The 26733-nt window shown below is 35.1% G+C and overlaps 1 protein-coding gene across 4 annotated transcripts; it reads right to left on the bottom strand.

Annotated features, from left to right (window-relative positions):
* Nucleotides 1-638: 638 nt before the first annotated feature.
* Nucleotides 639-24186, bottom strand: LOC106618448 (putative mediator of RNA polymerase II transcription subunit 29). 4 transcript variants are annotated; one of them, XM_070108205.1, is made up of 7 exons: nt 23848-24186; nt 7175-7221; nt 6536-6793; nt 5435-5538; nt 2822-3392; nt 1007-1356; nt 639-930 (listed from the first exon to the last, which is right to left on the bottom strand). In XM_070108205.1, exons 3-7 carry the CDS (start codon nt 6765-6767, stop codon nt 838-840), a joined length of 1350 nt encoding a protein of 449 aa, XP_069964306.1. In that variant the 5' UTR covers nt 6768-6793; nt 7175-7221; nt 23848-24186; the 3' UTR covers nt 639-837. The 4 variants fall into 4 exon arrangements, with proteins under 4 accessions (XP_069964306.1, XP_069964303.1, XP_069964305.1 ...); XM_070108202.1 differs by adding an exon at nt 16683-17724 and having other exon boundaries at nt 6536-7221; XM_070108204.1 differs by lacking the exon at nt 23848-24186 and adding an exon at nt 15662-15812 and having other exon boundaries at nt 6536-6818; nt 6888-7221.
* Between the last annotated feature and the right edge of the window lie 2547 nt (nt 24187-26733).

Below are 26733 nucleotides of genomic sequence, written 5' to 3' on the forward strand. Positions count from 1 at the left end.
TCAATTAACAAGGGGTCAATTAAGCGGGGGATAGTGTTTCTTCTGCATCAGTCAAAATATGTAGAAACTCTTCACTTATGTTATAACCTGCTAAATCGGGAAGTTTAATTTATCTAATAGCATCATATTTTAAGTTGAAACGTGAAAACAAATTGCATAACTTCCATGGGTAAAATTAGTTAAATTACTATATTTCGTTCAAAGATTACCTAATTCTCCTTCAAACTTCCTTAAAGCGTCTGGCAAGTGATGTTTACATACCTAAAACTCGTAAATATGAATAAAAATACATAGTACATATTTTTTTAATCACTTAGATGTTATAAAAAGAAAATTAAAGTTAGCAATGCCTCTACAAAAATTCCTCATCTTAAATTCTTCCTCAAGGAGGTTCAAATCAACTGCACGAAACATGTGTACAAATTTTCTCTAATACCTTTACTGTCATCGTATTTGTAGAATATTCTCTTTATAAACATTTTTATCAGTGCTTATAGTTTCAATAAAACTTAGTGGGCCAATGTTCCAACTACAACATTTAGTTTTGAATATTCAATGCTTTTTCGTTTCTATATATTTACTTGTAGGTGTGTGTGTGTGTGTGCTTATACTGCTGTAAGAGCATTAAAACAAAAGGGTTTGCATTCACGTTGTTCATTATTTGACTAATTGGCTATACATATGTATGAGTATGCAAATGTAGATCAACACTCCATATAGCCTTCCACCGAATCCATAAACATTTTCATATGAACTATGCCTAGATATGGTCAAACATGTTAAGACCTCTCTTTCTTTTCAAAACATCCATATATCTACTTGTAGAAGGTCTCGAGTTTAGAGAATGCTGCAAGCGGAACCGTGCATTACTTCACTGATAAACATCGGTGTACCCGCACCCAGTCCGCCATCCGTTTTCTGGTGCTCATTCTATGTGTGAAAAGAGGAATGAAAGAAGAAGAAGAACAGTCAAGGTTGAACTACAGAGTATACATTGTACACTTACGTCGTCGTATTCACAATCAAAATAATGACCCTGACACTCCATGCAACGGCATGTGTCTGACATCTTACACGTGATGCCCCATTCTTTGGCTAAATCTTTGTATATTTCCTTTGACGATTTGTTGCTTATTATTTCCGGTGTGATGGAGCGTTCCTGTGTGGGCTGTTTGCTGTTATACTCGTAATCGTATGTTTGCGATTGGTGTTGTTGTTGTAGTTGATGCTCATGATTATGCCTGTTCGACATTTCTTGATGCTGGCTCCAACCGCCATCGCCATCGCTATCACACTGACTACCCTGACACTCATCCCGCAGCTGATTATCGCCACTCTCCTGGTTATAATGCGTTGCTGTGAGTGAAACCAATTATTATCAGGAATAAAAATTGTTGTCAGTTGGCTCGATAAGAGAATTGTCCATCACTCATCGGCAATTCAAATCAAGAACATACGTGAAAATTCTCTCCCAAAGAAAGAAAATGAAAAAAAATGTAACGGGAGAAAAATTTGCTTTCAGTTAGAGAAGCGGAGTTAGGAGATAAGTCTCTTAAATTTATTTACAATAGCATAAACACAATACGGGCGACGGCGAATATTCGTCGTACTCGGTGATGCCGTCGGTGATTCGAACACACGATTGTATATGAAGATTAACACAATATGCGACGGCGACGAATTTTGCCCACCATGTCGATTTTTGAGATAGAGCTATTTCTAATTTTATTGCCGACTGCAGCGGCAAAAACGGCATCACCATATCAAAGAAAGATTATTTTCAGTAAAAGTATTAAGGATTTTCAAAAGTAGTTGACAATTTGAAGTTCAAGCTCAAATGTAATAAAATGTCTGCGTTGGCAATATTAAGATTGTTTATGTTTGGTTTCGTCCTTTATTGTGATATTTTTGAACGCTAAATATACACTAGCTGCGACGAAAATCGTGCGTATTGTGTTTTACATGGCGGCAACACTCGGCGAAAATCCGTCCGACAGCGTCGCCGAGTACGACGAATATTCGTCGTCGCCCGTATTGTGTTTAAGCTACAAAGTGGCAAATAAAAAATTATTATCAGGAATACAAATTGTTGTCAGTTGGCTCAATAAGAGAATTTTCCATCACTCATCGGCAATTCAAATCAAGAACATCCGTGAGAATTCTCTTCCAAAGAAAGAAAATGAAAAAAAATGAAACGGTAGAAAAATTTGCTTGCAGAGATAAGTCTCTTAAATTTAACCTCTCAACCCATTACTCAATAACTGGTGACATTTGTCGCTTGAACTTCAAATTGTCAACTACTATATTATATACCTGCCATACAAACTGAACGATCAAAATCAAGTTCTTGTATGGGAACTTCTTTATTTGTGAAGAGTATTTTTCGGTGCAATTAGCATGTTATTTTAGATATATTATTAAAATTCTATATACTAAAGGATATGAATCTCAAATCTTATATTTATCATAGTACCACTCCTATCAAATGTCATAAATCAATGGGACAAATGTTTTCGCATCATATTTTCTAGACAAATATATAATGATTACAAACTGATTTGATTGTTTATTTGTTTCATCGTAGTGCACCTCGTTTGTTCGTGATAGTAGATTGCAGAAATGGGTTCATATAAGCATCGAAGCCATCTAGAGGAAAGTTATTTAAAACACATTCCTTGTTGATACCGTGGCTATATTAGTCAACACCGAGTGAGTAGTACACATTTTCATTAATAGTAAAAGACTCTAGGAACATAAGGACGACCATTGTAAATTGGAGATCTCAGATACTACAAAATATTGGAATAAATTTAGAACGTACCTTCACTACAGTATCCACCATGATTAATTAGTGGATCGAAAAAGTCATTGCTATTGCCGCCACGATTGGTTTTGCTACTAGTGTTGCATTCATCGTTGCATTCCTCATTATAGTGATCTGCTTCGCATTGTGCACAGTCACCTCTAAAGTTATCCATTAGATTAGTGGTTTCGTGTTCGGTTGATACTGATGTCGTTGAAGTTGTCATTTTCGTAGATATCAAAAGTTCTGTAGAATCTATCGACTCTTTACGATTGTCTTCCTCGCACTCGTCTTCCCCTTCGGAATTTTTGACCTCGTTGTTACGAATATTTTGGTTTATTATTCGTGATTGCTCAATGAACTCATGGAAATTGTTGAACTCGTTTAAGGTTGCGTTCTGTTGTCGTTGCTGTAAAAGTTGCTCGTTGCACAAATAATTGTCCTGGCAATTGGGGTCAGTGCATTCAATGGTGACTTCCTCATTTAGTGCGAGATGTTCTATTGACGACAAAATAATGTTGTTTCTTGGATTATTTAAGGAATCACGGCGACCGTTGATTGTGCTCTCATCATGGGAGATAAGTTTCAGCTGTTGAATGAACATTTCGATATTGTTAAATGACTTTTCTATAATTTACATATAAATTAGAATTTTTTCGAAATCATTTTACTGAAAGTTAACTACTACGAACTTCAACTATTTTCGGTCGAAGTTTCATTGGAGTTGCCAACATAGAAAGAAAAGTTTTGACTGATAACTAAACAGCCAAAAATTTTTAAACGAAAAACGATGAAAAAAAGTCTTGTTCACGAAAAGGTGAATAATTATTAAAATGCACATTAGTTTTGATTTATATTACGATGACAAAAATGTTGAGCCCAAAACTGATGTGCTGCTTTGAAGCTTTCGTGATCATTCAAATCCATTGGAACTTTCTAACTTGACAATTAAATGGATTTTAAGTAATGTTTGTTACATATTCATAAGTTATTTTCCTTTAATTAAGAATTTTAACTTTGGGCTGGCGCAGACTACCATCTCTATGGTACTTAAGGAGGTTTTAAATATTATGAACGCCGTATTTGTGGCAGTCGATAAAACAAAAATAACTGAAGAGGAACCAAATGCTTCAAAGCAAAATTTTACTCAAAAACTATGTTCCTAGGAATAGCAGATAGTATTGACTCTTTATGTTCGAAACAACGGTTGATTAATATAATTAATTTGTACAAAATAGCTGATTAAAACAGTTTGATTTTATATATAAAATCTATTAAAAATTTTTTCTAAATTAACGCAGTAACGTTTAACTACATTTGCTTGGCAGCAGTGGTAACCTTTTGATATTCTAGTCATCATCAAGTTTAAAAACACTTAAACGGAAACTTTTTTTGGCGGATTGAGTTGGTATCGATACTACTGAATTTCAAAACTTCAACCAAAATGCATTTGAGTTGAAACCCGTAATGGGGGCTTAAAAAAATGGTTCAAAATATTTTAGTTTTATAGAAAATATATAAAACATATAATCTTTTTCGTAAATGGATGAACGAACTTGAATAATACCTATGAATTAGTTCATTATAGAACAAATAAGGAAGGGCTAAGTTCGGATGTAACCGAACATTTTATACTCACGCAAAGTCAAATGGTATACTCGTTTTAGATTTCTTTGTGGATCTTGCCGCCTTGTTCTTGTTGGCCGATATTATTGGTAAAAAGTCAACTATAGGCACCGGGGTCCACATATTCAATACCTAGGGGCTTTAACAGTTTTGGTTCAATTTAGATAATTTTTGGTCACAAGGTGGCATACTTTAAACGTATTATTCACGCAAGGTTTTACGCCGATATAATCAGTGGTTGTAATCCGATTTCGCCCATTTTCGTACTATAGCATAAAAATATGAGAAGAATATTATGTACCGAATTTTGTTGAAATCGGTTAAGCAGATCCCAAGATATGGGTTTTCACCTAAAAGTGGGCGGCGCGACGCCCACTATCTTAATTTGAACGTGGTTCCTATAAAATCATCTCAGAGATAAAATTTAATGTCTCTGGCTTGTTTAGTGCTTGATTTATCGCGCTTTTAGTAGTTTTTAACAGTGCCGTTATATGGGGAGTGGGCGGGGCTGTCCCCCAATTTCACCCATTTTCACACTGTAGGTAGAGGTGCTAAAAACATTTGCTTCCAGTGAATTTTGTTATTATAGCTTTAGCAGTTTAGTAGATATGCACATTAAACCTATTAGGGGCGGGAGCACTTATCTTCTTCGGAGCTTAGTTATGGCAATTTATTTGTTTTTGATTAATGGCGTTTTGTGGGCGTGGCAGTGGTCCGATTACGCCCATCTGCAATACCAACCGTCTTACGGTACCAAGAAACATGTGTAGCAAGTTTCATAAAGATATCTCAATTTTTACTCAAGTTACAGTTTGCACGGATGGACCTACGGACAGACAGTCACCCGGATTTCAACTCGTCTCTTCATCCTGATCATTCATATATATATAACTCTATATCTAACTCGATTAGTTTTAGGTGATACAAACAACAGTTGGGTGAACAAACTATTCTACTCTGTAGCAACAAGTAGCGAGAGTATAAAAACAAATGAGTTTTATCTACCTCTTCTAGCATATAATTGTAGGTGGATGGAGGAGTTGTAGGAATAGCACTTGATTCTGTTGTCGGTTCGCCATTACTTGTTGTGAACCTGTGATCGATGTATCCTAGAACAAAAATGTAAATATATATTCATATGGTATAGCAAATGTTCTAGACAAGTCTACTTCTGTGTGCAACAACAAAAACAAATATACATGCGTCACATTCATAACAATACTTGTACAAGTATATATAATACATACATAACTTCTTTACCATGCTCACAATAATTTATTGATTCAAAATACTACTCGTAAAATTCACCGACAATAGAGGCAGTCAATCATTAAAGAAGACGCTTCATTTTTAGAGAACTACAAAAAATGTGAACTGATTTAAAAATTTCTAGACACTTGTTTGCGTGGTAAAAGGGAAAGTGAAATTGCTATTATGGAGAACCTAAATGATGCTTTATGACAGAAATTGGATTTTTGTTTTATAATATATATATTTTTATGTAAATATATATGTACATATAATATTTTATAATGCCATTAAGTACGGTATTCAGAGGATCTTAGGTTTAGCTCTTTGATTAAATAAATATTGTAGGGGATATATTACATACATTATATATACATAAATTGGAAATATTATTTTTTTTTTTGGGTTTGTATTATGTTTATTACATAAAAAACGAATTTTCAACTTAAAAACCAGATGTGTTCTAATCCTTAATATGCATTTGTTTTCTCATGATCTTCTTAAAGGTTAATGAAGCTCGTGGATACAATGTATGTTGAGAAAGTTGGGCGAAACAAGTAATATTGGAAAAATGGTGAAATACCATATGCAGCGGTGAATCAATGATATGCTAAATGTGCCTTTAAATGCTCTCGTATGCCCATGATTTCATTTATAGTAGACTCAAAGTACATAACGATTTGCGCATCCAACTTATATGTATATTGGTACGTAAATTCAAGGCAAAATATAAATAATAAAATAAAAGCTGTATTAAACTAATGAACTCTCAATTACACAAGTAATTTGTCTACGTCAAGAAAGGGCAAGAAGCTGAATTCAAAAAATTGTATTGTCGAAATTTGGTGGAATCCTTACCTAGTCGCATATTGTTGCTTTTGTTGGGCAGTAAAGATTTTCGCTCGTTGGTACCCATGGAACCGAGACTAGTGCAGTCGGTTGAATCGATGGTGGAGCTACTGGCACCTATGGCTGTCGAATGATGCTGATGATGGTTGAGTAGCGCTTCGTTTACCTGTGGATCTGAATCGTGCTCTTGAGATGTGCTGCGCGAGCTGCCCATTCGGAATTTCAGTTTAAAAGGTGCCATCCTACAAAGTTCTTTTTGATATCGCACTAACAAAATACAAAAAATGTTGCCCTAAGCATCAAATACAATTAGATCACCACATTACACTCCTCTTTCACCCATATACTCGTACATACATACTTTATTCACGGTCGGGACCAATTTGTGAAGTAGTTCGGACAAACTTTAAAAATTATAGAGAATTTATAGAGAAACACATAATGCAACTTTTCAGAGAGTTTGAATGATTTATGAAAATTTAGCTTGCAGCCCATGACATGAATACGAAGAATTAAAAGAATTGTTAAGAATCTTTTGTAATCTTGCTTTTAACTCATTTGTGATTGGACTATGAGCATGCAGAGTTAGTTTATTTTGATTTACATGTGCCTTCGGTTTGCTGCTTCTCTAAACACCACATTGTTTACCTGTTTTTCGGAGTGCCAATTACTTCTAGGTCCGCTAGTTGCATTACCTGCAAGAGACGAAGAAACGTTATTTTAGAGTCAATAGCTATTTAGAGCATTATTGACATATCAAGAAAAGCAAAGTGAAATATGAATAGAACAGAAATTCATTGATGACTTCATTTACTAGTAATGCCACTTTTCTTTAAATTATTCTTCAAGAATGTAAGCTTTTTGACAAGGAATTTTCGTCATCAAAATGGTAGACTTTATTCTAGCGAAAAATCTCCTAACTGAATACATTAATCTCATAGAGGCTTTAGATTGAAACATTAAACATGTGGCCAAATTAAACTACAAAATTTAACTCACGACTTAAAATAAACAGTTGAACTTATGCTACGTCAATTCATATTAATAAACAAATAAGGAAGGGCTAAGTTCGGGTGTAATCGAATATTTTATACTCTCGCAAGGATCGACGCCGGGGAAATACTATCAGGTGTTGACAAAGCGGTATTATGAAAAATGCTGCGTAAGAATTAAAAATTAATTATTCGAATGTATTACAATTATATTATATAATATTTGGTATGTATATTATAAGTAGTAGACTCACTTAGTTTCATTACTACATTTTGCTTCAAGATCTATTCTAGTAATTTTAACTAAAATGAGTGTATAACATTATCTTGCGTTTCTTATGTTACATTGTGAAAATGGACGAATCACAATTTTGTTCAATCTGATTCTTTCGCTTTAAAGTACGGGAATCAAGCACCAATTAATATATCGGTCAGTTGCGTAGCAAAGGGGGGCGGCGATGGCGATTCGCACCGAGTGTCACCTTTTTTAGGGTGACACCCACCCGGTCTCTCAAAAATGAATCACTAGCACAAAAATTGATTTTTCGGGGATTCCTCCACAAGCACTAGCTCAGCTCTATGTATACGGTTACTGATTGGGTGTCTCTAAATTTTTTAAAATTTATTGTAGAATAGGATTTTACAGAATCTCTTCCAAATTTTATAATTGCACTGAAATTGTTCATGACGGTTTGCGTGTCCGTAGCTTCATTACAGAGGAGTTTCAGTAAATTAAAATTAATAAAAAACTATTTGCAGGTAACAATGACCCAATCGCGGCTTAACAATCTTGGTATATTAGCCATAGAAAACGAGGCAATACAAAATATAAATTTCGATGAACTTATTGCAGCTTCCATAGCTAGAAAAAAGAAATTTTAATTGCATAACAATTCTTTTTTTGACTGAGTTATTATTGTGTTTTGTTATTTCTTCAATATTATAAATAAGAAGTGATCCATGTTCCTATATAACATTTATGGTTTTTTACTTTCCTTGGAGTTCCGCACCGGGTGCCACTTAAGGTAGCTACGCCACTGATATCGGGATAGAACTTTGTATAAATAGTACCTCTAAGGATGCCATCTCTTCAATCCCCAGATTTAGAAAACGTGGATCCCAGTGCCTATGCTGACTCTATACCGAAAATATCATCAGTCTGGGAGATATACATATTATTGAAATTCTCAAAGAGTCTTTTTCTCGTAATAATGTACCCTTGTGTCAAAAAAAGATAAAATCGTGTGAATAGCTCTCCTAGCCCTCATGCACCCAAATTTCATCGTAAATTACTAGACTATGAAATATTCGGTTACAGCCGAAATAAGTGCATACTTACTTTTTATTATTATTGACATTGGTTTTGTGTCTCAATTTTCAGGCTCTTGCAAAATGTTGCTACAGAGTATAATAGTTTTGTTCACCTAACGGTTGTTTGAATCACCCAAAACTAATCGAGTTACATATAGGGTTATATATATAAATGATAAGGATGAAAAAACGAGTTGAAATCTATCCGTCTGAGCAAGCTGTAACTTGAATAAAAATTAAGATATCTCGATGAAACTTAGTACAAATGTTTCTACACAGACGGACGGACAGACATCCAGATTTCAACACGTCTCTTCATCCTGATCATTTATATATATATATATATGGTACACAAACGTTCGCAGATATTTAAAACAAAAATACCAGGTGAAAGAGAAGGATTTACGACAAAGTGGCATATACATTCGTTAACCTCAAAATTAATGTGAACAAGAAAAAACGTTGACTTCGGTTACACCAAAGCTATAATACCTTTTACAAATACAAAAGCTCCTTACAAGAACTTGATTCCGATCGTTAAATTTGTATGACAGCTATATGATATAATCATATGATCTATACAATATCTTCGGAGATTGCATTATTGTCTTAAATAATAATCCATGCCAAATTTCGTGTAGGTACCTTGTCAAATGAAATGGTTTTACATACAAACATTTGATTCCGATTGTTCAGTTTGTATGGCAGCTATATGCTATAGTCGTCCGATATCGGCCGTTCCGACAAATGAGCAGCTTCTTAGTGAGAAAAGGACAATTAGCAAAGTTTCAGATCGATAGCTTAAAAACTGAGGGACTAGTTTACATAAATACAGACAGACGGACATGGCTCAGCTCATAGGGTTGATCATTTATGTATGTATATCTTTATAGGGTCTCCGACGTTTCCTTTTGAATGTTACAAACTTCGTGGCAAACTTAATACTTGTATATCCTGTTCAGGGTATAAAAATCGAAATACCGCATTATTAAGAGGAGTTTAATCAGGTATTTGGTATATTATATGTATATATATATCACAAAAAAATAACAACATTTTGAAAGCCTACTCCTATACATATATGCCTACCTTCGTGTATTGAAAACACGCTTAACCCTCTAAGAAAACTAAAATTCAAGTATTTACATAATTTTCTAGCAATATCCTTTATCCTTAATAAATCAATGAGCAGGGTTGCTTAAATTAAGTAAGCAAAGGCGAAATCAAATATAACTAAAATATAAAAACAAGAGAGCAAATAAAACAGAACAAGTAAGGGTGTTAGGGTGTAACTGAACATTTTATACTCTCACAACTTGCAAGGATCAAAGCCCGGGAAATTCAACCCATTTTTGACACAAAAACATACTATTATCGACAGTTTCATTTATTCATTTTAATTTCATATATATATCTTACACAATGACCGATATTTTCTGTAAAAAGTCAACTATAGGCACTGGGGTCTACACATTCAATATATGGGGGGTTGAATAGCTTTAATCCGATTTAGACAATTTTTGGTAATAAGGTCGCCCAACTTAAAAGCAATATTCGTGCAAAATTTTATTGCGATACATTTATTAGTGCTTGATTTGCATACTGGAAAGTGAAAGAGTCAGATGGAATTTAAAATTGTGTTCCTATAAAGCCATCTCATACCATCCCAGAGATAAAATTTAATGTCTCTGGCGTGTTTAGTGCTTGATTTATCGCGCTTTTAGTAGTTTTTAACAGTACCGTTATATGGGGAATGGGCGGTTTTAGAAGATGTGCACATTGAACCTATTAGGGGGCAAGACCACGCCCACTAAAAAAAAATATTAAACTGCAGATGCCCCTCCCTAATATCCACTCCATAGTAGATTCTGCCGAATTGGATCTACTACAAAATTTAAATCATCGGAAGCTATCATCACCGATCAACTAAAGCAATAAATTCAATTGCACCTACTCCACATCCGAGAGTAGAGCTGCCACAAATACAAAGTCCAGAGGCAATTCAGGCATCCATCTCCAGGTGCCCGCATTTGACACAGAAATATTTCATGGAGGTTGTGAAGAATGGCCGCCTTCTGGAACATGTTTACAGCTGTTTACATTAACCATCCTAAATAATCACAAGGTCATAGTCAAACAGTTCGCACTTAATGACGACAATTTAAATTTGGCTTGAGAAGCTCTAAAAGCACGATTTGAAAATGAAAGAATATTGGTCGATACTATTGTTTACACCAGCACTTACTTGACACTTTCACCACTGAGATTAAATTAATATCCAGAATAAATGGTTTTTTTTCAAAAAGTTCACATAATTTATTTATTTTTGAATAATTATAAAAAAGATTTGCTCAACGCACTCACTCCCTGGTCGCATACCAGTGGAGACGGTGTAAATTTATATAAAAAATCGATGAAAGAAAACGAAGTGACTCGCGCGCAAAAAAAAGTCCGTTGCTTGTTGCTCGAAAGTCGTAGTGCATTTGTATGTGATGTGTGGTGTATGGGTGTTCTGCGGTTTCCAGGTGTGGGGTGTGTGTCAGTGTTGTCTTGTGAGTTTTGTGTTGTGCGGTGTAGTCGAGTTTTTCGGGACGGGAAGCTTAACTCATTTAGCCATCCCGGGCCCCCTTGGCGAATGTTCAGCCTAGCGGTCCCTGTAGCTGTTGCAACGTTGCTGAGTCCGGACGTGCGACGATAATACGGCCTAGTCGGTGCTATGTTTTTTTGACTCCATGGAGAGGACTCAGGACGGGGTGCCGTTCTTCGGCGACGTGCCACACGGATGGTTTGCTGCAGTCGGTTTGTGCCGCCGATGCGTGGGACAGGCTGCCGATTGACCTCTCGTCTCGGAGTGCGGTGAAGCAGCGTGTGATGCTGCCTGCCACACATTTGACACAAAGCCCCGGAGTCGCATTCCTGCGTCGTATGTGTAGGTGCCAGACAATTGTGGCAATGCCCATGCGCCTGGACAACCTGCTGGCGTTGTGTCGGCGACATGCCCTTGAAGAGTCCACAGTGCTGCAATTTGTGTGGACAGCGACAAAGGAGGCATCGGATGCGATGGGGCGCCTCTGATGGAGACGGAACGGCTGCGGATGCTCGAATACCGGCGCCGCTGTTGGAATAACCCTAGGGCGAGGTACACTGATGGCCGATCGCATTATTGGCGTTGGGGTTGAATGCATTTCTGTATCCATATATAAATACCTGTATGGAGAAAAAGGCGAGTTTAGTTACGACTCAATGGCATAGAGTATGGATATCTTTCTATATGTAACCAACTTTATTTGGTTTGGTGATCGTATTAGTCTACCCATTATTTAATTAATATATATGATTCTGGTATGTCATATTATATTTGCGGTTTTTTATTTCTGTTTTCGGTTATTAGACGGATATTTTGATTTTTGCTTGTAGGTATTATTGAACAGATAGTTTACTACTTGCGTTTTCGCTATTATTTGAGATTGGCAGGAAGCATAGTTTAACGAGCTTTTCCAGTTTTTTGAGCTCCTATAAATGTTTTGCCATTGTCGCTCATGAGGTTTGACGGAAAACCGCGTCGCCGACGAAGCGAGTAAATGCCGCGAGAAAAGCCTCCTTCATCAGATCCGTACATAGCTCGAGGTGCACTGCTTTTGTCCATTCCCACGAAGTAGACCTTTTGTGTCTTTGAAGGGATTTAGTACTAAGAGCGAGCTCCTTTTATCAATCGGCTTCGAATCTCTTAGTAATGGTATTTCTCTGCTGAAGTAACGCGCTTGCGTAGATGCGATAAGAGCGACCTTTGCTTTTTGTAAGTCTAGGTGCGTCACTGTATCGCATTGAGAATGTAATGAGGTTACTCCCTTAAGTTTAATTTTGAGTCGCTCTATAAACTTGAGCATGTAAGCGATTACACTGAGTGCTCGAGGGTACGAGAAAAATGTCATTATCTTACAATGTCGTGTGAAAGGAGTCGATATTTCGACTTTCTGGGGCAATTATATTGCCAAGAATCAGGCGGTTCTGTTAACCATCGGGGGCCATTCCACCAGAGGGTGGTGGTGACAAGGTGCAGGGGTTTGCACCCTCTTGTACCTAGATCAGCAGGATTGTCAGCACTGTCTAAATGTCGCCAAGTGGCTGATCCTACTAGGTCAAGTATTTGAGACGTTCGATTGGAAATATACGTCTTCCATGCATGTGATGGTTTTTCTAACCAGGCTAGTACAATTTCGGAGTCGGCCCATAGATATAATTTATATTGTGTCATGTTTAAATGCGTTTGTACGATGGACACGAGTTTGGCTAGTAATAGCGCTCCGCATAGTTCAAGTCGTGGTAGTCTTATTGTTTTTAAGGGAGCCACTTTTGCTTTTGCTACTAGTAAGTGGATTGTGGTCGCAGTGTCGCTTTGTGTGCGAACATATACAAGTATATTTAGTTGCGCAATATGTCTTTTCAGAAACATCACAGAAGCCGTGCAGTTCGACTTTGTGCTCTTATTCGAATTTTAGGAAATTAGTATATAACAAATTTTCATTTGGTATATTTTTTAGAATGTTAGCGTGATTCGCCGTTATCTTTTTCAACGGAAACCCTGCGGTATTGAGGGCTAGTGGTGATAGTGACTCATATGCTTGTGGAAGACTGTGACTTCCAGACAAGATCTCGTCTACATACGTTTGTGTTTTTAACACCTGGGTTGCCAGAAGAAATTCTGACTTGGTGTTTTCTGCTAATTCGTGCAGTGTTCGAATGGCTAGATATGGAGCACAGTTGACGCCAAAGGTAACTGTTTTTAATTTATAGTCGCGTAGGGGACTATTGGGGGATTTTCGGAAAATAATTCGCTGAAAATCCTGATCGTCTTTATGTACGACTATTTGTCTATACATTTTTTCGACGTCGCCATTAAATACGTATTTAAATATACGCCAATTTAAAATGAGTAGCATTAAATCTGGTTGGAGCGTGGTTCCCGTAAATAGGATATCATTTAGGGAATTCCCCAAACTGGTGGATCTTGATGCATTAAAGACAACTCTTACTGTAGTGGTTTTTTTGTCTAGCTTTACTACTGCATGATGCGGCAAGTAAAATGAGTAGTATTTGCCGTTGATAATTTTTTCACATGGGCTTACTTCCTCCATGTGGTCTTAATGGAGGTATTCTTCCAATACACCATCATATATTGGTTTGAGTTCGCCTTTTTTAAGTAGGTTTTTTTTCCATACTTTGAAACTGCTGTATTGCAGAGGTGTGAGAATGACATAAGGCGATTGTGTTGGGAAATTGTTGTTTTAGTGGTAGTCGTACGATATACCGACCATTATCTGATCTAGTAGGTGTGGCTTTGTAAAAGTCTTCAAAATACTGATCTTCTGGGTTTGTAATTGAAATGAGGGGAAGTTCTTCTAACTCCCAAAATTTTTTCAATTGTGAATTGAGGTATTCGTTTGAGATTTCCTCAACTTGAGTTGTTATAGTGTAACCGTAGTAACCGAAAATGGTATTTTGTGCCAATAGTGTGTTTGAAAACACCCAAAACCCTCGAGTATTATCTGAGGTATGAGATCGCTGCCTAATAGAATGTCTATTTGAGCGGGGGTGTTGCAGTTGGGATCTGCTAATTTGAGGTATGAAACCTTTTCCCAATGTTTGCTATTTACATGATAGCTTGGAAGCATATTTGTTAGCTGCGGTAAGACTATAGCTTCTGCTTTAATTCTCCTATCCGCTTGGCGGGTAATGGGGCAGATTTTATTAGAGTTTTGAACTACTCTTCCGCCCATTCCTGTAATTTTAAAGTTGGCTTGTTCTGTTGGCAGTTGTAGCCTATTTTGTGCCCTTGACGCTATGAAAGATCGTTGTGATCCTTGGTTTTTAAAGCCCTAAGTTTAAACAGTTCTCCTCGGTGTTCGATGGAGACGACTGCTGTAGGTAGTAGTACCCCACTTTGGTTTTCCCTGTGCGTTTGAGTTTTTAATCCCTTTGAGCAGTCGTTTACGACAATAAACGCAATTAAATTTGCTTTCGCACTCTTTAAGTGTATGCGCATGTGACAAGCAGTTTGTACAAAATCTTTTTGTTTTTATAAAATTGTTTCCGTCGATAATATTCATTCTCTCGCATGATTTGAGCTTATGCGCCCCTTTACATAATTCGCATGACGTTTGTTTGTACTGTTCGGATGTGAACGTTTGATTTCTGAAGAAGCTTTAAATTGTTGTTGCTACTGGCTTGGGAGCTTCTATTTAGGTCGTGTTGAACGGTTTTCGTTCTGACCATTTTTTTATCTACCAAAATCATTTTTGGTACTTTTAATAGTTGTGTAGATTTAGAATCTTTAGAAAGCGTTCATTTTAAAAAGTTCAATTAATGAAATGATTTCTCTCAGTGTAAACTGATTAAATTTAAGCGAAATTCGTAATTGTAACGCGTAATCTCTTTTTTATAAATAAGAGAATTAGTAATTCGGTTTTTTAAATCGGATTAAATAAGATAGCGTGTTTCGTTGTTGCGGTATTTATTTATTATTTGTCTCGATTGTATTGTTTATTTCAATAATTATTAAAAAATTGTAATATTTAATTTGTTATATCTTTTTGTGTTCGTATGCGTTATAGGGTAAACCTAAAAGCGAATTAGTATGTGTCAATGAGAGCTCGTATAAGAGATCAATGCACTTTATAGATATGTATGCAATCCTACTTGTTTTTTTGGTTTGCCAAACAACAAGGGGTATTGCCGAATATGTACCAATTTGGACTTTGAATATATTACATTAAATTGTATATAAATGTATAATATTGTTCACAATTTTTTTTATTTATAAGTATATACCTACATATATTGTTTAAGAATTCGTTTTTTCTTTATCGAACCGTTGTTGATGGTTTTTTATTTTTTTATTTTGAATGCGCTTTTAGAAATTCTTTAACTTGGAGTGGTACCCTAGTAGAGTATAATAATATGTCCTGTATTTGTATAAGTCAGCGAGCGGACGTTTATTATCTGTAGAGAAAGAGCGCATAAACGTAATTTGCAACAGAATAATCGTATGTGCACTACGATTCGTAAATGTGCACTCTCGGTATATAAAGTGCAAGTAAATATGTACGTATGTATGAGAGTAAGTACTTATGTTGTACTTGTATATGTTTAAAACTTTTGATTTTCTTTACCTTCCTCTCTCTTCTTTTTTTTTTTTGTTGGTAAATTATGTTAAGAATATGTATATATGTATTTGCATGCGCTCATATTATGTCTATTATTATTATTATTATCTAACTATATAGGTATATGTTATGTGCAAAATATGTAAATATGTACAATGTATTATATAATGAGAGATTTGGCATACACTTATAGGTAAAAAATTCTTTTATATTTTTGTATTTTGAGAATATTGTCCTTTATATCTCTTTTATTCGTTATATGTTGCTATGGGTATATGTATGTTTTATTTTTTTATTTGCCTTTGCTTACTTGTTTTAGGCAATCCTGCTTATAACTTGATCAAGCATAAGGGGTATTTCCGGATATTTGTGCAAGTAGAGTATATATAATATATCATATATTTGTTTTTAGTATTTGAAATATTTTATGTTTAAGCTTTCATAGGCAAAACAAATATGTATATATTATATATATATATGTAATATATATATGTATATATATATTTATATTATATGTATTATGCCAAACTGTTGTACTTGCGGTATTTCGGTTGTTACCGAAAAAATTAAACCGTTTGGCAACCTGGTTTGTTTTTGTTATTCAAACCGGCTTGAAATTAAATGTAAACCGTAATAAATATACATATACCCTGCAGTAGTGAAATACAAAACGGAATCGATACAACTCACTTGAATATCCGTCAAGTTATTTTGGGGACTATAGCTTGCATATATTGTTTGTGGACTTCCTGTAGACGCATCCAAATCCTTTCCTGGGATGTTCCTAGGTATTTTTGGGTGTTTTTTGTTGTATTAATTTCGCGCTCGTTTTATGTGTTAATATAATATGTATATATATATATATATGGTTTTTTATTCGCGCCAGTTTTCATTTGATTGTATTTGTTGTTTTTCCGCGCCCGTTTTGTTTTTGTATAATTATTGCTTCTTTTAGTCACTACACTTTAATTATGCATCAAAAACATATGTATATATACATTTTTTTGTTGTTGTGATCACTGCACTTTTTGTCTTCTGCTTTTTTTTTGCAGTACCCTTTGTTGTTAGGCTTCTCGCCAGCACACAAGTATGGTTTTCTGTTTTTTATTTCTTTCACTTTTGAGCACTTTTCATGTTTGTTTTGTATTTATTTGTCACTTATTTTTTTGTATAAAAAATTTTTTAAGGTTTTTTGTTCACCTTTATTTTTATTATAAATTTTTTTTGATTTTCACAATAGTGTCATTCTGAATGGGTCGAAGGACCAATGTTAACACCAGCACTTACTTGACACTTTCACCACTGAGATTAAATTAATATCCGGAATAAATGGTTTTTGTTTTTTCAAAAAGTTCACACAATTTATTTATTTTTGAATAATTCTAAAAAGATTATTTTAACGCACACACTCCGATGTAAGAAAACGAAGTGACTCGCGCGCCGAAAGAAAGTCCGTTGCTTGTTGCTCGAAAGTCGCTGAGAGAAGGGGCTGTCCGCTTCGAAGACAGATGTTTTGTATGTTGAGCTATGTAGAGATCCTACTGTGTGTGTGTGTATGCGGCTGCTTCCAGTAGTGTAGTGCATTTGTATGTGATGTGTGGTGTATGGGTGTTCTGCGGTTTCCAGGTGTGGGGTGTGTGTCAGTGTTGTCTTGTGCGGTGTAGTTGAGTTTTTCGGGGCGGGAAGCTTAACTCATTTAGCCAACTGCATACGACGACACTAATAAACTTTCCTAAAATTCAAAAAGAAACAATTGAAGAATTTGTTAAACTACTATCCACTGTTTCAAATTGTTTGTCGGTTCTATCGACACAAAATATTCGATTCCGCAGCATTACAAGAAATATCGTTATTTTTGTGGAAGCAATCGCTCCCATTTTGAAAAAATGGCCCAATGTTGCAACAAACGAAAGATTTTCTAACTACTTAGTACGAAATCGCTTAACGGGTATACAAAAAACCTACAATATTAAAACAAAAATTGTTCACCATAATCTGAAAAGAAGTTCCAATAGACCCCAAGCTAGTAGCAAAAACAAATTAATCAGAAGCTTTTACAAAACACAATCGTTTACTTGTTGTTTGGCACATGCGCATACTCATAAAGATTGTAAAAGCAAATTCAATTGCTTATATTGTCATAAAAGACACCAATCAAATACACTACCGACAATAGTTATATCAATCGAACAAAGAGGAGAACTCTTCAAACTTCCTAATAAACAAAGGACGGCAACGATCATTCATACCATCTAGGGCACAAAATAGGCTACAACTGCCAACAAAACAAGCCAATTTTGAAATTACGGGAAAGGGCGGACGAATAGTCCAAATCTCAAAAAAAATCTGTCTCCCATTATCCTAATTTCCCCCAAGCGAATAAGCGCATTAAAGCAGAAGATATAGTTCTACCGCAACTTACGAACATGCTTCCAAGCTATCACATTGGATTCACCGTCTTTTTCTCTCATACAAGTATGTACGTATAATATTTACCGCGCTTAGCGCAGAGCTCGGATAATACTCTTGACAGGAACTAATTTTTTTTTTATCAAAGTGTTTCAATAATACAGGAAACTAGTTTTATCCATTTATCAATTTTTTCCAAAATACCAAAACAAAAAAAACATTGATTAAATTCTAGTAGCGCCCTCTCATGGAAACGATAAGAACTTTCCGGCTTGCGTATGTATGTACATATCAGCACTATTTTAAAGGAATCAGTAGATATATGTAAGTAAAAAATAAAAGAAACCTGTCTTTTGAAAAAAAATCGATTGAACCAACTATAAAATGAGTAAGAAAATATGCATGAACCACGTAGGATGAAGGAGCAGCTAGGCTAAGTGGTTCAGTTAAGTCGTTGAATACATTTTGAATGCAAAGGTTTAGCACATTAAACGGCTTACCCTTTGTCTTTAGGTTAGTCATGCTGGAACTCACACCGCTCCTCCTAGTAATCAATCAAACAGCTAAACATACGATGCTTCAAATGACAGCAGAAAGGTATGGCAAAGGGAAGGTAATCTCGTACCAGCAAATGAAGTAGTTATGTGATGAAACACAACACAACAGTTTAAAGTTACCCTCGGCAGTAAGACGAAATGAAGTAACTCCACACTGCCGGCTCGAAAACGTTGGAAGGAACTACTTTCAAGCAGAAGTCTTTGCTATAAATCAGTGAGTAGAGATAAATCTCCAACGCAACTATCGCAATGAAAGTTCGCAACCAAGTGCACCTCATCTGGGCGCCAGGTCACAAGGGTGTAGCCGCGAATGAATTAGCTGACGAGCTTGCGCGTTCTGCAGCTGCTCTCACGATGATAGGACCGGGATCCTGCTATCCTAATATGGGTATAACCATTTGCGCAAACTGCCGGTTTTGCAACATGGAGCCAGAAACTCCTTAACACCTGATGATACACTGCACGCCAGTCTGTAGAAACAGTATAATGGGCTTTGGATCTATGTATCCTAATAGGGAGCACATCGTCTCAATAGCACCTAGCAGGATACAGGAATTTATCATTGTGCTTTGACTATGTGATTCGTTGTGATAGGTCGCGGTGTAAGACTCAATTTATTTCTATCTTTCTATCTAAATGTCAATGCTTTTCAATGTGTAATTAAAAATAATAAAAATTCACTGATTGTAAGTTATAGTATATATATTCAGCAGCGTATTTATAGATTTGCCGCCTGCAGGCTAACGGTAGTCTTTAATAAGCTTCAAGATTTGGAGTAATGGCAGAAAACATTTCCTTAGCTTTATGTCCTACTGACAGCAAAAACTTGAGAAGTCTTACGTGGTTCCCCTGACTCGAAAACATAAAAAAATCTGGTGTTAAATCCAATGATTCGGAAAATATATTTTTCAAGTTTTATCTCGTCTCAAATCTTTTTCAAGACTTTATTACCCATCAAGCAAATGCTCTAATCGCAAATGGTATTTGCCAAATATTTCAATATGAAGAGCTCGAAAAGTATCGAATTCTGCTAATAATTCCAAAATCATACAATAATTTCCTTTATTTAGATTTCCAAACTTTTAATTTTTCCCTCTAAATGGAAGACTCTTGAACAGACGTAGGAAAACAGTTTTAAAGGAAAAGGTGAATTTTGATTTTTCGCGGGCTGTGAACATTCGATTATCGGTATTTTGTTTTTGTTATAATTGTACACATATGTTTATCATGTGCTTGCATTAGGTAGTTTGTTACTTTCGATTAGTAGTTTGTTTTTGACAACAGAAAAGGTTACTCACGTTTTTGTGTGCTGCAAAGAATATGTATTAAATTTTGCGTTAAAAAGGGAATAAAGTGCTCCAAGGCACTTGAGATGTTGACTGTGGCACTTTGTCTCAAAGAAGTGTTTGTAAGTGGTACAAGCGCTTTACAGAAGACGGAGAAGATGTTGATGACGATGAGTATCCTGGAGGTGCGACAACGTCAACATTCGAAGAAAACATCGAAACAGTGAAATAAAGAGTTCTGAAAATCGTCGAATCACTATTAGAGAAGTTGCAGAGGATGTTGGCTTATCAATCGGCTCATGCCTTTCAATTTTCTCGAAAGTTTTGGGCATGAAACGTGAGAAATGTGAGTAAAAAATTTTATCATTAAAACATTGACTTTTATTTCACTTCATATTTAGAAAAATGGGGACATACAAATAAACCTTAGAGGCAAATTAAATTTGGGTCCCTGTTACGAGTTTCAACCCAATTGCAGCAATTTGGTTGAAGTTCGGTATTATCGGTAATTATAAAAAAAAATCGTTTTATCTGGACGAGGCTTCAATTTAACGTTAAAATCATTTAAAATTCTTAATAACTACCGGCAGCAATAAAACGGAGTAAAGTTCCTTCATCTTATTTAGTAAAAAAAAATGATTATATACAATATTTAAAAGCCTTTTAATTGTCAATAAAACTCCGGCTTTTTCTTATTCGCAGTAATTTTGGCTAACACTTTTGTCATCGGAATATAAATTAAAACGAAGGTCCATTTTAATAATTATTCACCTTTTTGAGAGCAATAACTGAAATGAGTTACTTTGATTTTTCGCTGTTTAATTATCTGTCAAATCCTTATTTATTAAGTTGGCAACACGTAATACCAAAACAGAGTTGGGTTAATCTGATGTTAAATTGCTTCAAGCTCAATTCAATCGAGGGGAGTTGAAAACCTTAGCTGCACCATTAGCAGCATTTATTGCATACCCTTCCTTTTCTTCAAGAATATCGAATATTTTTACTACAGTTGAAAAGCAACAAGTTTATTATTAGCAACCTCTCGCCTTGTTCGTCACTCAGAGCACCAAAATTTGCCGGAAAGAAATCCAGATAAGAGTCCTGCATATGTATTTTTAAGGACATATTACACCCCACAGCTTTATATGACATTATAAGTTCATTTATTAAGTCTTTGCAATTTTCCGATTTATGGTTTCAAAAAAAATTTTGGACAACGTTCAAAAAATATTTCTAGGCGAGTTTTTCCTGATCATTCAGATTTTTTTCAAAGCTCTTATCTTTCACCAGTTGCCGTATTTGTGGGCCTACAAGTATTCCCTCTTTAATTTTGGCTTCGCTGAGTTTGATCTATAGGAAGCTTTGGCACAGGTAATGTAAGACGGGTCTGTTGGTCGAAGACAAGTTTGCATACGGCGTAGTGTGTTTGGATTTGGTTGTAATGCCTTTTGCTTGAGTCAAACAAAAACAACAATCACTTACATGATCCTTTGGTTCGGTCCAAATCATTGGTATAGTAAATATAGCATCACACACGTTACACAACATATATGTGGAACCCAGGATTTATCTTGATTCCTCACAAGAAATCAAAAATAGTCTAAATAGCACAGTTCAATTAATGACGTGAAATTACGACGCTGAGATTTAAAAGTTAGTTGCCCATACATATAACAAAAACTGTAGGGTCGTGAACATACGTGACATGTATATGATGTAACAAAAGTATATGTACATATGTATGTACATATATGATGTAAGTTAGTCGAATTCAGTAGTTTATATACAGTGCTATAAATTGATTCTTTAAAAAAAAAAAACAAGTATATTTAAGAGACGAAAATATGAAAAAATTAGTAAGGTTTTCAATTATAATATCGATTCGCTGTTGCGATATTCTACATGATGATCAAAGTATATTCATAAACTGTTTAACAATTTTCCTTGTGGAGCGTTGAAGTACAATATATAGCATTTAGCACTATAATTCAACTTTGTTAAATATTTGAATTTCTGTTAAATGTTTTAATTTTTTTTTTAATTTTGTAAACAGAGATAAAGAAATTACTTCCGAAATCTACCGTCCTTCAAAATTTACCCCCCTAGGCTTCATAATACTCAGTCTGCTGTAAAATCCGCTGTAATATATACGCAGCAGAGATAAGCATTATCCTTTTGTGTTTGTTTTGCATTATGTCACATTTCACATTTAGCTTTCTGTCTAACCGTAAACTTTGACAAAGCAGTAATACTACAGCTCACAAATAGAAAGAGGGTTGCAATGTAAAGTGGGCCACAAAATAACGTCTAATTGCTATCTTTGTTGCGGTGCACACACAAGCGCATCCAAGAAATTTGCATCAACAATGGCGCCGAACCAGCGAGTTAATCAAACTTTTGCTAACATTCTGCTGGAAGCAGCACTCCATAAAAAAGTTTGTCATATTCGTACGTATGGATGTGTTAATGTAAGTGTGTTTTTGCGACCTTAATGTGTGTGGCATATGTGTGCAAGTGGACATCCATCAGCATGGCCCGCTGCTCGAAAAGCATACGGATTTTCCAAGGTATTTGAAGAAATTTGCAAAGAATTACAACAAATGAAAAATAAAAAAATTAAATTTTAAATGCATAATATAGCTAACAGAATATAGCTACAGAAATCAATAGGTGCTAGTAGTTGAATAACCAGTACAGGCGAATGGGCTCTGGGCGAAAACGAAGACTTTTAGATAAAATTCAATGTAAACAAACGATCTTGCGTGCCTACGTAAATAGGCAACTTTTGTGAATACACATATATACATATGTATATTGTATTGTATTTAGAATAGCATCTCCCGAAATCGGGGTTAAAATGGATATGAGCTGAGGAGGTTCTCCAGATAAAGAATATATAGCTGACGCTGACTTATAGTTTTTAAGATATTTATACTCTCGCAACTTGCTGCTACAGAGTATAACAGTTTTGTTCACCCAACGGTTGTTTGTATCACCTAAAACTAATCGAGTTAGATATAGGATTATATATTATATATATAAATGATCAGGATGAAGAGAAGAGTTAAAATCCGGCTGACTGTCTGTCCGTCCGTCCGTCTGTGCAAGCTGTAACCTGAGTAAAAATTGAGATGAGTTAATGAAACTTGGTACACATGTTTCTCGGTACTGTTAGACGGTTGATATTGCAGATGGGCGTAATCGGACCACTGCCACGCCCACAAAACGCCATTAATCAAAAATATATAAATTACCATAACTAAGCTCAACAACAAGATACAAGACTCTTATTTGTTATGCAGCATCACATTAGGGAGGGGCATCTGCAGTTTTAATTTTTTTTAAAGTTACTATTAAAAAAGCATAACAAAAACAAAATGTATAAAAACAAATGTTTCTTAACGCATACATACATACATGAAGTCGCTTAAATAGCTTTTTTATATGGACATATCTGAGGATGTACACATATATTTTCTGTATTCAACAGAGTCACATAAGTTGTCTGGGAGATTGGAGTTTTTCCTTTTCCCACCGATGAATCATTAGTTTAATATCACCGAGAAACAAATTGGGAATTAGTTTTCATTGGTATCTACTCACCAAAAATCCATTTGTGGTTTACCAATTTTCACATTAACCATACAGGAGCTGCAGGACATACAAATATACATCGATATGCGTATAGAAATGAGCTTGACAAAAATGGCTTAGTGCAAGGATATGTGTATAAAATCACTTAAAAACTGTCCTTCATTTAAGAACGTAAATTTAACCGGGGAATCAAAAGTATTTCAGTTGAGCACATTTGGTATTTTCATTTCATTTTAATATTTTTCGCACATTTTAATAACAAAGTTTTTCCATTACCACTTCAAAGCAAAGTTAATGCGCGTCGCTTAGTTTTCTTGTCAGATGGTTTACTCTCTTGAATGCTAAAATCTGTCTGGCTGTTATGCTACGTACTACTCGTATATTTATTTTCATCAGTCAGCGAGCTTAAAAGCTTATTCGTAATTATCCTGTCAATATGTTGCAAAGAGCTTTTGTATTTTCCCCATTTGTTTTGTTATTTCCTTCTCCGCAGGCAATTGTTATAGCCAGAGTTGCCTTTTTCACAAATGCGGAATGACCTTTTCATCCCTGCAAACCATCTATCGCTAAAGTCCCAGTGCTATCAGAAATTTCTGTAAAATTTCTATGAGTTTCTTAATACCCAAATGACAATTCTAACCAAACTCTTGTGTAGGTGTGATCATTCACCTCTTTTTTAGCAAATTCCTTACGAGTTCTACAACGGGAAAGTTTTAGTTTCCTCCCTAGTTCATTCAATGTACTGGAGTTTCGGAAGCCTTGTCTTGCTGAGACATTTTCTCATATACCATAGTTGCGACTCAAATGTTTCTCCCTTATGTATGTACTTTATTTCAACACTCAAGGTAATCTATATATACAAAAATGAAACGTTTCCCGTTGTCACGCTATAACTTGAGAACGGCTAGACCGATTTGGCTGTTGTTTCTTTTTGTAGTTTTCTAATACTCTGTAGAAGGTTCTAAAAATATTCAGAAAATGTCTCAGAAAGATTGAAAAAATACATTTAATTTTGCATATTTTAAAAAACGCGCGTAACGAATGTCATCGTCATTCACAGCCATAGACTATATTGAAAGAGCATCGTTTGTTCGGAAATGTGGTTACTTAATTAAATTCTATCGCACTAATTTACTAATTTTTGAAAATTACTCGCCACAATTAAATGTACCGACTTTGACGGTAATATTAATAATACCAGTGATGATTTTATTTTAATGTAAGTATTTAATAATAATAAAATATGTATACTATGAGTTAGATTTCAGAACGCAGTATAGAAACTTCGAATAACCTATTTTGTAATCTGTGGTAATCTGACACACATAACCTAACATAGCGCTAACAATAATTTTATTAAGTTTTTGATAAAGTTTGTTTTGTTTTAAAGACTAAGAAGTTTGTTGTTTGCTAATAAGTGTTTGTTAATCACGGTAAGTTCACAGCTTAATATCGATTTTTAGTAACTTTTGATGACTACACAATATTAAAATTTTGTATACATGGACAAACAGAAAATATAAGGGAGTAATTTTTTATTTTCAGTTGGATTTTCGTTTTTAAAAATGCCACCAAGCAGACGTACACACTTAATTTTACTGTATTTAATAGTATGTAATTAATGTATACCTTAGCCACAGCAACGCGTGGACGGGGTCCTCTAGTAAGTTACAAAGCGTAACGATTTAAAGAGTTTTAAAACACGATTTGTATAAGAAACGTGTATTATGCGGAATAAGAAGACAGAAATCTCGAAAAATTAACCCTAACCTTTGACCTAACAATATTTCATTGCGTTTAATTTACGACTTTTTTATTGTCGGAACTATTATTCTACAAATTACAGTACAGGAAAAGGCTAGCGGCTGTGTCAAAGAAATTCTTGGCCCATGAAGTACTTAACATATTTTAGGTACTGAAATGACACCTGCCTGAAACTTTTCTTTGATAGTTTTCAATTAGTTGGTTAACTCGGAAAATATTAAGAAAAAAATTTCAGATGTGTTGAAATTATATAGAAACGTATAAAATTATGTATAACTGTTGCAAAAGATGCACTGTAAATTTCAATAATCTGATATATCTACTAACGAACACTGCTATTTACGATCAGCAAAATTTTGTAAAACACCTACAAAGATCAGTTTTGGATTTTTTTCCAATCTTCAGAATTCACCAGACTCAATTTGGGACATTAAACACTCAAGTTATTATATAAACTTATGTATCTAGAATTAGGTGACCATATATAATATGTGAGAGAGCAACAAAATTTTATTCAAAAAGAATGTAAATGACAAAAGAGAAAGCAAAGTATTATTAACAAGTAAGGAAGGGCTAAGTTTGGATGTAACCGAACATTTTATGCTCTCGCAAAGTCAAATGGTATACTGGTTTGAGATTTCTTTGTGAATTCACTGATATTTTCGGTAGAAGGTCAACTATAGGCACTGGGGTCCACATATTTAGTACTTAGGGGCTTGAACAGTTTTGGTTCGATTTAGACAATTTTTGGCCACAAGGTGGCATACTTTAAATGTATTATTCACGCAAAGTTTTACCCCGATATAATCATTGTTGCTTGATATGCATAGTGGAAAGTGAAAGAATCAGATGAAATTGAAAATGGTGTTATATGGGAAATAGGCGTGGTTGTAGTTCGAGTTCGCCCATTTTCGCACTATAACATATAAATATAAAAAGAACGTTATGCAGCGAATTTGGTTGAAATCGGTTAAGCAGATCCCAAGATATGGGTTTTCAACTAAAAGTGGGCTGTGCCACGCCCACTGTCTAATTTTGAACGCGGTTCCTATAAAGTATTTAGTGCTTGATTTATCGCGCTTTTAGTAGTTTTTAACAGTACCGTTATATGGGTAGTGGGCGGAGTTGCCA

This window comes from Bactrocera oleae, chromosome 4 (genome assembly GCF_042242935.1).
Source record: "Bactrocera oleae isolate idBacOlea1 chromosome 4, idBacOlea1, whole genome shotgun sequence".
NCBI lineage: Eukaryota > Metazoa > Arthropoda > Insecta > Diptera > Tephritidae > Bactrocera > Bactrocera oleae.

What these genes read in the sequence shown, in the direction of transcription:
- LOC106618448 (XM_070108205.1), bottom strand. Translation starts at nt 6,767, where the DNA reads ATGGCACCTTTTAAACTGAAATTCCGAATGGGCAGCTCGCGCAGCACA. An exon ending in AAGCAACAATATGCGACTAG is followed by an intron (nt 5,539 to 6,535) that starts GTAAGGATTCCA and finishes TTTTTGTTCTAG; the next exon opens with GATACATCGATCACAGGTTC. An exon ending in ACAATTATATGCTAGAAGAG is followed by an intron (nt 3,393 to 5,434) that starts GTAGATAAAACT and finishes TTCATTCAACAG; the next exon opens with CTGAAACTTATCTCCCATGA.